The 12542-nt window shown below is 37.1% G+C and overlaps 1 protein-coding gene across 5 annotated transcripts in view; it reads right to left on the reverse strand.

Annotated features, from left to right (window-relative positions):
- PPP1R21 (protein phosphatase 1 regulatory subunit 21) overlaps positions 1–12542 on the reverse strand; it is a 33131-nt gene that overhangs the window by 11307 nt on the left and 9282 nt on the right. For all 5 annotated transcript variants that reach the window (XM_061353615.1, XM_061353612.1, XM_061353602.1 and 2 more), the window contains exons 7-14: positions 11677–11771; positions 8986–9038; positions 6723–6872; positions 3616–3717; positions 3450–3538; positions 2445–2581; positions 1358–1450; positions 101–228 (exon numbers count right to left, since the gene is read on the reverse strand). In XM_061353615.1, coding sequence (XP_061209599.1) covers positions 101–228; positions 1358–1450; positions 2445–2581; positions 3450–3538; positions 3616–3717; positions 6723–6872; positions 8986–9038; positions 11677–11771 — 847 coding nt within the window. The remainder of the gene's footprint in view (positions 1–100; positions 229–1357; positions 1451–2444; positions 2582–3449; positions 3539–3615; positions 3718–6722; positions 6873–8985; positions 9039–11676; positions 11772–12542) is intronic.

Here is a 12542-nt window from a genome sequence, read left to right on the forward strand (position 1 = left end):
GAGGCAAACACAGATTTTCCAAATCATTTACTTAAGTTGTGGGGATTTTTCTAAACCTACACAAGGCAGGGCATTTTATAGAAACAAAAAAATCCATTACCTTGCCTGCTCCATTTGTTAAAGCAGCAACAGAGGATAAAATACAGTCATTTGTAGTTATGAGTTTCTGTGTGGCAGTTGGAACATCTTGTTCTAAAGTAGCTTTCTGACTGTAGTGCTTGGAAATATCTAGAAAAAGAAAAGATATCTTAAATACACTAATTAATTTCAACTTTATTTGACAATAAAGTACTGTTGCTGCAGACTGGAGAAATCCCAGGTCACCACCACCAAAAATTACCATTTCAGGCATGCTTAAGCAGCTGGAAATTAGTTTGGGTTGGGAAAGAAGGAGAGAAGGGACAAATCAAGCATTCTGGAGTATGGGAGTGTGAGATGTTAAGTACAACATTTCTGTTGCTAGCTAATGAATTCTAATGAGTTTTCCTCAGTGCTTTTACAAAGGAAATAAAGAAAAGCGAAGTAAAGTATAACCTGGGTTGATTTTACGTTATACTGTGTTAAAAGGTACAAGGTATTTTTCAATCAACTTATCTATGCTATAAAACTCTGGGTGTGTCTCATTTTGTTAGAGGGACAATCTCTAATCTTTTTTTAAAACAGGGACTCTTAAAAATGGAGTTATGCTATTGATGTTATAAACAAAAAAATCTCTCAATTTTGCTTAAAATTATAAAAGCTTAATGTGTAAACAGTTGACTAGTAATAAAACAATTCACCTATAGGGATTATTTTCTCCCTGGGAAGTGCTATATGGTACAGAAATTCTAGCATGTAACACATTTTCTGTAAAACTCCTTGATAAAAGGAAGATAAGTTTCTCCTTGAAAATGGCTTAAGTTTCAAAAAGAACACAGCCTTCTTTGTAAGCTTTGGTTATACATTCATGTTCAAAAATAGTAATAAACCTATACACAGTAAGCTAAAATTCCACTTTGAAGGCAGGTTCTATGTCAATAGTATGCAAGCAGGGGGAAAATATGTACATGTATGCCTATTTCCACTAGATCAATGAAGTTTAGAAAGTAAAGTGATACTGCTCAGGAAGATCTAGAGCATCACAATTAAGCATTCTAGCAACTTAGAAGAGCAAATCTAACAGAACAGGAGTGAAAAAGATGCATGCATGTCCAAAACAAGTAATTAGTAGGTTTGGTTTCTTATCTTAGTTTCTAAAGGCAAAACAAACCAGTTTTATCACATATTATACATACAACACTGTTACAGACAGAATATGTGTGCTACGTTGAACAGAAAGAAACAGAGCTGAAACATAACAGTACTCCTGTACTCTCACCTTTTAAAATGTCATGAAATCCATGAAGACTTGCAGCAATGTTTGTAAACACCAAGTTGTAATTTGTCCTAAGAAGTCCTTCTGGTTTTGTACCTAAGAGTGTAATGTAGGAAGGAAAAACACCACTAAGATTTGACCCTGAATGAAGAGTTGGCTTTGAAAGTAATCCAATTTCCATCTACTGGAAACATTTCCATGGGGTATGAGAATCATAAAGAGATTTTACTTCAATCTCTAAAGCAGATATACCAGATTTTGACAGAGTAGGCAGGTAAAAGACTTCCAAGTTTCCCCAGTTTCAGTCAGATTTTACAAATATCATCTCTTTTGGTCTCAAAAAACAATTACACATGCAGAAAGATTTACATATTCACTGCTGTAGAAAGAACTATCTGGGTCCTTCTAAAGAGTGAAGACTGAAATAACCTGAAGCTACATACTAACTGTTTCCTTGTTCTTTACAGTACGCACTTGGAGGTAGTTTCCCCACATACATACACACACAGGTTTTACCCAATTTTTGTCATTTCCATGAGAGCTGTAATTTAATAACCTTATGAACAGAAGGAGCTGGAAGGGCAGTTAGTAATAAAGTATAGTTCACTAGCTACATGATTAAAGGATGACAAAAGACACACTGTCAATCATACTATAAAAATCCACAGTCATTACTTCTCCTCTACAGTTAACTATGACTATCTAAAATGTGGTACATGTGACTGCTTGCTAATTTCCAGGCCTGCACCATGCTCGTGTCTAGCCAGAAGGAAGAGTGTGGAGCATAAAAGAAAAACCACTCTGGAGTACACTCAGGCTCCAAGCCACAAAGTTCAGCTGTGAGGCTAAACTCACTTGCCTCATAGTTTAGACTGTACCTAAAGAGTAGCATTAATCATTTTTGCTTCTATCACAGAAGTAGTTTATTGTGTGTATGGTTTAAAAAAACAAAAAACACACACATGCAAAAAAAAACCCAACCCAAAACAACCCCCCAAACAAACCCCCAAGAACCTCAATACTAGTCCAAAAGGAAAAGCTAGTACCTTCCAGCCTCGATGTAACCAACTGAGCCAAAACTGACACTTACTTGGTAACACAAGAAGACTAACGTATGTATGTAGCTTCTCAAAGACTGCAGTCAACCTTTTCATGTCTCTGTGTAGCTCCATATTTCTGGCTCTTAAAGCAGCTGTGCAAAGAGAAGACTCACACTCTTCTTCCAAACTAGGAACATATGAATTTATTTTTTTTTTAAGAAGTGAGAAAGTATCTTAAAAAACAAAAAAAACAAGCTCATGACTTTTGAAGTAATTACCAGTGTTGTCTACATCCCTACTCCTAAGCAACAATGGACTGGGAATTTATTTTAGAAAGGTTAACATATAGAAGTAACCTAGCAATACATGAAAATTACTCTGTGTGTGTACTACCCCTTGTCTTAGGGCCTCCAGGCCTAAGGAATGGTTTACACTCACAGCAAGGAACTGATTGCATCAGTTTAAAGGCTTTTTCCTCTACTACATATAATTTACCTTTTGCTTCCTAGGGAGCAGGAGAACAGGTACAAAGGCAGCATAAAACAAGCTTTTTCTCCTTCCTTAATCCAAAACCTCTCTTCAAGTAGCCCTTTACATTGGTAAATCTCTTCCCTTTGATCCACTCCAGAACAAAGATTTTCACAGCAGAAGGGATGTGCATCTGGCCAAGTTTTACCACATTGCTGTATTTACTGTATGACAAATAATCTTCAGACAGGCTGAAGAAATGAGCAGTTTCAGTGTATCATCCCTGAATAGTATCACTGCTATTGAACAATATTAAGAAACATTAAAATCTGTTCAGCTTTCATTAAAGTCTCATCTGTGAGAGGGGGAAAAAAGGCTTTAAAATACACATCTTTAGCTTTAATGGCCAGTAAACACATGCATAACCTAAAGCCTCAAAAACCAGCAGGAAATAAAAAATTAAAGATTCTGCCTTTTAACACAATGTGCTTTGAAGGTTGACTTGGTATTTGCATTGTTGATGTCAATAATGCTGCGTGCCTGACACTTAAGTGCCCCTTTAATTTAATCTATCAAATCAAAAGTACCTTTTCAATTGATAAGGAAGAATCTTTCTCAAAAAGCCTAGGTAGGAAGCTAAGTGTTCTGAGAAGCCCTTCAATTTCACAGCTGTTTCCTGAAAGGAAGAACAAACACATAAATATTTTTGCTCTGTAAAAATCTTTCTTCTATAGTAAACCCAAGAAATCTTACCAGGACGGTCACGGTATCTTCTGTAATGCTCTCAAACAAGTGGTGCATTCCTTCCTCCAGAGGGCGAACATAGGAAGCATTTTCATGAAGATACTGTGAGAACTGAGTACAGAAAGGTTTTTAAATGGTGCTTGCTGAAGGCTCTTGCAAACTGTTTCATGTTAACAAGTGAGCAGCCTGCTTTAGCAAAGCTCCTGCATTTTAAGTGATCCCCAGGATGTCAATAATAAGACGTAATAGTCAAGTGATGTACAGCAACCTCTTCTACAGGACACACAAACATAAATCTTGAGGGACAGTGAGAAACAGTGAAGACTGCAATGGAAGTCCAGGCAAAACCCCACCTAGGGCTTTGCCACAGCACCCTCTCTCATTTTAACTGCCATGCAGAGCACACCAAACCCTTGCTTTTTAAGTTTAAACATTCTTGGCATTCCTTCCTCAACTCCATGAAATTAAGGCTAAATCCATGCACCATTAAGCCTCCAGAATAACCTACCCTACCTTTCTCCCAGCTGTTGTTTGTCTTTCAGCCCTTGCCCTGTACATCAGCACAAACATTTGATTTGCACAGCTATGCTGTGGAAAGTATTGAAGAACTAAAAGTTAAAACTGAGAGCAAGAGATTAATTTTAATCTTTACCTGTATCCAGTCTTCAACATGGGTCAAAACATGGTTATGCCAATGCAAATGATGGAGCAGTAACTAATCAAAGGGAAAATTTTTACTTTCAAGAACTGTGACAGGTTTGGGCTGTTCTGAAATTTCAGCCTCATAGAACTGCCCGAGTTGGCTAAAAACTGCTTAAGTAAATTTTGTGGCTAATTTCACCTTCAAAAAAGTATACCCGAGAGCAACAGCATTTACTCTTATGTATAAAACTTAACAGTGCCATCAGCTTTCAATTGTGATACCACAGCATTACAAAAAGCTTGCTCCACAGATCAGCATAGGTAGTCAAAAGTGACCTTGGTTTTTATTTCACCCCACAGAAAGATACCTTCACCTTTGATTATTTAAACCACAATAATAGCTAAAGATCCCAGGCAAATAGGGTATGAGAAAATTTAATTCCTTCTATTATTACAGTGTAGTAACACAGTGTTAACAAGAAAGAATGATGCCAAGCTCTCATTCAGGCATGCACAAATCTGGATGGAATTAGGGAAAATTCCTAAATCTGAGGAGGAAGAAATAACACATGCAGAGTGCTCCTGACTTCTGTTGCAAGAGAGAGGACTGGAGTTATCTGGCACAATGCTGAAGACCCAGCAGAACCCAGCAATCCAATACTTAAAGAGAAAAGGAATACTTGAACCTGGAAGGGAATTGTCCACATCTACTTTGAATGTTTGGTGGGGAAAATAGCTTGAAAGCACCAGACAAGACCTGGAGTTGGGGAAAAATAAATCAGTGCAATTCTGCTAAGCCACTACCTGGCACTTGTCTCATTTTCTCTACCACATTAAGGGAGAGGTTTTGAACCACTTGGTGGAGGAGCCAAGATCACACTAAGATCACTTGCCAAGCAAACAGATAAATTAATCAAAAATACTGGGGCAACAGCAGCTTCAATGAGCAATAAATGATATTTCACTGCTGGGAAGTCACAGCAAAAGGCCTGAGAGGTAGCATGCACTGGGGCAATTAGGCCATGAATACAGTGTGGGGCAGACTAGAAGATACATAATTATGAACACAAACAAAGCCTTAACTACTGAATCAAAGTCCATTATCAGAAAAGGAGAATCAAATTACAGTTCTGACAGAGTTGCGTGTTTCAGCTGTGTGGAATCAGTTCTCTGCTGAAAAGCAACAAAGAAATGTTGACTAGGACAATAAGAAAATTGTGCAAGAAGTGATGCCTAAGAAACCTGGTTTTATTCCCTTAGTGTAAACTGCTGTAGTATCTGCAGAATCCAGTCACCACACTGGGCTACATAAGCAAGACACAGATCCTGCCCCACAGAATTTGGAAGATGGCAAAGCTGCATAGTTTTCACAAGGAAGATTTGCCAGTTTGACTATGGTAACGGAAGCAAGAAAATTACGTTCTTAAACTAAGATCTATGTGGAATCTCTTGTGAAAGTGGACTCTTGATTCAAATAGTATAAACAACTGAGAAGACAAATAGAGTGTGATCTCTCTAGTGGATAAACACCTTTTCAAGTGTATTTTTCATCTGCAAAGAGATTAAAGGAGGGATTCTTAAGAACAAGAAAGTTTAATGATAGTTAACATTGTCAGTACACGCATTGCACCACTTGATGAATGCAAGTCACATTCATCTTGGTCTCTCAAGTCTGAGCCCTACAAACAACTGCACTGAAATTATAATCTCAATTAGAAAATACTGCCATTCAGCAACATAGCTCTACTTGCACTATGAAGTCAACTACTCTGATGTTAAACCAATTTTGTACAAAAAGTTCTTTTCCATGCTTCACGGCATAGAAAGGCAACAGATTCAGCTCAACAGCTCTAAATGATACTCTCAGAAAAGTCTTCCCATGGGGTTGCACGGGAAGAGACAGGCCAGGTTTCTCCTAATAATTTCAACTTACTTTAGAGACTTGAAGTTTCAGAACACTTACAGAAAAGGTCTTACAAATAGCCCCAAATCAGATTATAAAGTTGGTTTTGACAAGGGAACACAGTCCAAGTTCTTTCCTTCATAAGTCTATCATACATCCAGTTTACTTCACTTTACGCAAGACCTCCTATGCCAACATCTGCCATGCCCCAGTACATTAACAAAGACAAGCATCTATTTAGCAGTGCAATATTTGTGTATTTTCAAATAAATCACCTGAACTTTTGACAAGTGCACTTAAATTTAACACTTAAAAAGCAAAGCCTTGATTTGACTATCATATTGCTTTTGTAGCAGAGGCACAGGGGAAAAGGATTCTCTGCAGCTACACATTTACCTGCATTCAGAGAATTCACTCAATAGAAAAAGACTCCTCATGCAGGAGAGGCTGCCCCATAGGAACACACTCGCAGCACTCCAGTAGAGGTGGCAGAAAGTTGCATGACTAAGATCATTCACACATGAAGGTGCACATAACTGATAAACTTGTAACTGAAATCTGTAAGCTTTACCTTCTGATTTAACGGTGATATAGTGTCTGTTGCAGAATCAATGGGAAAGATCTGGACCTTCTGTTCAGTGTACGTATGGAAGTTCAGAAGAGCTGTTACAAGTTCTTGAACAAAAGCTAGTGCCTGGCCAGCAAGGTCTCGCAACTTAAGCTGTAAAGACAGTTATAAGATGATTATACTTGACATATACCTATCTAAATACGAAAAAAAAGTGTAAATCTATTAATGATTTCTTTTACTAGTTCAGCCTAAAATACATAGTTGTAATTATCTTTAACTTCACTTTTAAAGCTTATGAATAAACTACAATGCCACACAGAAGGGTATGCTTTCCTTCTGCTGCATTTCTCAAACTACAAGCCACAAGAACACTTAGAGGTTAGTACAACTACAGAAATCGTCCTTGAAATTAAGATTTCTAAAGACCAGGAGACTAATCGCTGACAACAGCTCAGTTCTTTCAGTGTGGTGATAGTTAAGAAATTTGTAACACTTGGTTGTTAGGAAACCTAACTTAATTAGTAAAAACCAATGAGGTTTTCAGTCAGAATAAAAGGTGTCTGCTTCTAACTAGTAACACTTAGTTCTTATTCTGTCCTGGATACAACTGAGCTGCTGCTCATGAATAAGGCTGTTCTGTGGCTTTAGTGCAGTAGGAAAGTATTCAAGAAATGAATCCAAAATAGAACAGTCTGAAAAAGCAAAGTCAAAGAAGAAAACCATGCTCTTGTGATTTACAGAGGAGAGAATAAGGTTAAAGTGACATTTCAGCCAAGAATGACTTATCCTTCAGAGATGTATTCGTAATACTTTAATGAAGTGTTAAATAAGTGAATCTTGATTATGGATCAGGAATGTTGGTAAGTAATTAATGCAGCCATTATACTCAGTTTGTGTATGTTAATTAACTATGCAAAGAAGGAAAACAGACAACATTGCTGATTTGCTATCCTTTACACTGCAGCCTGTGCTAATGCACTAGTATTTTGCCTCTGCTGGCAAAGTCAGTCATAAAAATCTGTCCTGGAGCATTTTCAAGGCTGTAGATCCTTAAGCATGAGGCTGGCTGATACACTGCTAGCAGAAAACAGTAAAATGAGAAACTCCTCATGCAGTTATTCAAATTTTTCTTAGAACTCAGCAGCAGGTTAATTTAAGGCTACTTCCATCACAAAACTGCTCATTGGGTCACCTGTTCCCACAGCAGACATACTAGGAACAAGGTCTCTTTGTAAGCACTTCTAAAGAAAGGAGAAAGCAGCTACCTTAAGTCTTTCTACAGTGGCATCTCAATGTACTAACTTGAAGGTTCGAGGCATATCGTAGAAGAAAAGAGAAAAAAAAAACAGTTCTGCAGAACCCATCCTCAGTGGCAGCAAAACAGGAAAATTTTGACTGCATCAAGGCATTCGATTCACTACTGCAAAAAAAGCTTAAATATATATAGCTACTCACAGAAAACTAATCCTCATTTTTGAATACTGAGCAAACCACATTATCAAGGAAATCTAAGTTACATAAACGAACAAAAACTGTCTCGGTTTAAAATAACATTTACATTAATAAGGGTGATTTGGCTGCAAGTAAGAGGTGCTCTGGCAAGAAATATCCTATAAAATGTACACAAACCATTAAGAGTTCTCAAAGATACATGATTTATTCCTTAAAAGGATTATGACTAGTGGCAAGTAACACTGACTAACATGGTATTAACAGCCTACACACCAATGTCCAGTTTACAAATACAAACATTCTCTGGGACTCAAGTGATGTGACTAAAGAAGCTCAGTTTGTGGAAAATGTAATTTAAGACACCCAAACTCCCTTCTTTTTCACAAAAAGCTTTAAGCTAACATAGTTTTAACCAACTTTAAAAATGAAATGTTTAAGTCCTAAGTTACTGCAAGCTGGCCTAGTAAAATAATTCTTCATATAACTTTACCAAGAGACAAATATTAAACCTTTTTGCCATTCTTTTTAGAAAGGCATGCCTTCCTAAACACCTACAGTGATCATTAGCCAGAATTCAATAGATTAGCTCTAGTGAAGCAAGATAAGCAGACAACTTGACTTCAATACAAAAGCAGTATAGATTACATTCTGAAAAGCACAGAGGCTCTGTGGACAGAAATTCCATTGGAATATCATGACAGTAGGAAGGTAGCCTATCTTTGCCAATTTCATGTCACTAAAATGACTGGTTTTATTCAGCATCTGTGCAGAAAGCTGCGTCATCACATACAAAGCCACAGAAAGTGCTTACCTGGTATCTTCTGTTGTGTAAAGGTACATTCAGAGCATTGTATCTGCTAGATCCTACAAGACAAAAATATGCACTTATTACATCATGGTATTTTAAGAAACAATTATTGGTAAACGGTGGTTGGGTTTTTTTTTTAAATGAAGTTTCATTGCAGCAATATTACAGTTCATGTAAGTAATATGAACTAAAAAGATACAAACAATTGGCTTCAATAAATCGGGCATACACATCTTTAAGAGCTGTTATTGTGACTAGGTGGAGATAGCACTTCCATACTTGTCTCCGATTACAAGCCTTATTTAACCATCTGAACACCCTGAATTTGAGAGCAGAATCCTCATGCCCAAAAGAACAGTATTCATCACTGGTAAGAATAAAAAGTTAGTTTCTAAAAACCTTTAAGGAATGCAAGATGATCTTCAAATTTCGTTCACATCCCAGGTACCATCAGACAATCTGAATGTATGTTTTTCATGGTTTGTACATTTAAAAAACAAAGCTCCTGCATATAGTTGATTTGTTCATAATTAAGAATAAGATGTACTCTCCACATTTCAGCATTCTGTTCCAGTTAGAGCAACTAGAATTATTCAGTTACAGGGGGGGCACAAGTTTTAAAGACCTAGACAGATATTTGTACCTAGAGAACAGCTTAGAAAGTCTTACAGATTTAAAGCAATCACATCTGTCCTCAATTAAATGGAATAATAACCACTTCAGTTTAAAGTCCACATGCATTCCTTTTGTATCATTCACATTCGGCAGTTAACACATTGGAAGTAGTTGTACTGAGAACAAACAACTGTCCAAATTTACCAAATCCTACTCCTAAGTAAAATGCTTTAGAACATCTTTCTTGTCATGTTTCTACTCTCAAGATTATGCTTAGCATTCAGCAAGTCATTTTATTGTTAAACTGAAGCCAGCTGCCAGTTACACTTAAAACCAACTGCAGAGTAACAAGTAAGTTGAAATCCATAGCAGATAAACATTTCCTGACTTTCTTTCACTCTTCCATCAGTAATGATCTCTCCACTATTTCCAGTGTTTTCTACACAAGCAAAAACATTATGCTATTAAGCAGATAAATTATTTGCATCAAAGTTCTTGCTACAATGATAACCACCCGTAAAAAAAACCCAAAAACAAACAGAAAAAGAAGCCAGTGAAGCAGAAATAGGCAGCAGATGCCAGGCAAAGTGATCTTTGTGAGAGGAAAGAAGTGAAGAGGGTATCAACTGAAGGCATCAACACCTAAGCATAACATGCTATATGAGGGTCAACATTTCCTAAAGAGAGAAGATGATCTGGTGTTTCTAAGCCAAGACTCACTCAATTGCCAACCCAGTGGAGAACTTGGAAGCCTCACTCCTGCAGCACCTGCCAGATCAGCTTTTAGAGAATCTAAAGCTGTTCAAAACGTTGTCAGCAAGTTTTAAACTGAATGGAAAATGCAAAGGCTACCAATAAAACCTACTAGAAATTCAGCAGCCTATTTTCACTTCTCTGCTTCTTCTCCACTACTTTGAGCTTTTTCACCATTCCAGGTCTTCCTAGCCTCACTACCAAAGAGTACTGACTGCTGCCTGGCCATCTAAAATCTCGTGTTCAAGCTATTTACAAAAGCATCCACTACACAGCACTGACCTAGTACATACTAATCAATTCTTGCACCAAAGAAGTGCAAAGGCTGAGCACTCTTAACTACAAGTTAAGACTGCGCTTCAATCTACCTAGTAGCAGTTGTAAAGGAAGCTGAAAAGAATGCTGCTTCTGGTATAAGTCCCCAAATTCAAAGCGCGTTTTTTCTTAGAATCATAGAATCATAGAATAGTTAGGGTTGGAAAGGACCTTAAGATCATCAAGTTCCAACCCCCCTGCCATGGGCAGGGACACCTCACACTAAATTGTATCACCCAAGGCCTCGTCCAACCTGGCTTTGAACACTGCCAGGGATGGAGCATTCACAGCCTCCCTGGACAACCTATTCCAGTGCCTCACCACCCCAACAGGAAAGAATTTCCTCCTTATATCCAATCTAAACTTCCCCTGTTTAAGTTTTAACCCATTACCCCTTGTCCTACCACTACAGTCCCTAATGAAGAGTCTTCAGAAAAGATGAACAAGTCCCAGACAAACCATGGACAGGAACTAGTGTGGGTGCTCTCTGATCAGAGATGAGGCATGCTGACACACTTCCCACTAGTACTAAGTATAGAGCATTATTGGTGCAATGTCCCATTAATGAATTAATTAAAGTCAATGTCTCTGCAGCCATTAGTTTATCCCCATTTTAATTTATTCTAACTCTTGAATATACCTTGCCAAAAATAATACTCTTTGAGATGAGTAGCTGAAGAAATCTTTGTGGAGAAACCAGTAAATTGACAATGTTCCTTCATCTTTTACTATATTCTGTCAACACTAATCAAGACAAGTAGTAAATTACACAAAAGCCTTCAGAAGTTTTGGTTTTCATTAGGTATAGATAAATAAAAATATAAAAACTTGTTATTTTAAGATTATTAAACAAGATTAGTTATTATGACTACTTACTACAATTACCAAGTGTCTGTTCAGATATCCAACACTTCTTACAGCTAATATGTTTTAATTCATAAGGAGTACTTGCCTCCAGATGGACACCCAAAATTAAACAAGAAACACAGACCAAAGCAATACAATACGTACTTGTGTCATTAAAAGGGACTTTTTCATTGATTATGCACAGAGATTCTTCCAGTCTACTGCCCAAAGCTGCTTGAAGATTCTTTAACTGTTGCTGGCTAAATAACAAAAAGACAAACAAAAAAACCACACACACACACATTGGAATCCTTCAAAATTTAATTTGTATCACCAACACCACAGCTTACCATAAGGATCCCTTGAACGTACAGGTATCTGTCTCTTTCTAGAAGTTAAGTAGAAATAAGACAGCAGGAATTGTTTTTCTTCCTTTATGTCATATTTAATGTATTTTAATCCCTAACATATGCTGTGAAAGATGCAATAAATTGATGTAAATCACAAGGCCCATCCTTCAGAAGCACAACTTACTTCAGAGTTAACCTTTACATTATACTCCAATTCTGCTATTATCATATGAGCTATATGAAGATGCTCTTTTCTACTGGAATTTGAATGGGAATACAAAAGGATCTTTAAATTAGTTACTATATAAGCAATGTGGTATTCAAATATGCAAGCTGTCAATAATTCATTTAACTATGTCACATCACTATTAGAAGTACCTCGCAAGCTTTTAAAGGCCCAATATTTAAATACTACTATGATATGGCCCACTACCAGAGACCTGGCAAGTACGTTTCTGATGCATTCTCAAGTGATTTTTCCCTAAATCCACTTCACTTGCATTTGATTGTGTATATAGATGCAAACCTAAGTTAAGATCACCAATATCATTTATATAGATTCTTGAAATGAACAGTAACATACCGCAGCATTATATGCATGTTAACAAAAATTACTGTATATTGATCCATACCAAATTCCACACCTTACCCAACTTAGGCCCCCAAATTCTTCACTGTTTT

This window comes from Neopsephotus bourkii, unplaced genomic scaffold (genome assembly GCF_033783945.1).
Source record: "Neopsephotus bourkii isolate Nb327-2 ecotype Australia unplaced genomic scaffold, CSIRO-AGI_Nbou_v1 NB_71, whole genome shotgun sequence".
Taxonomy (NCBI): domain Eukaryota; kingdom Metazoa; phylum Chordata; class Aves; order Psittaciformes; family Psittacidae; genus Neopsephotus; species Neopsephotus bourkii.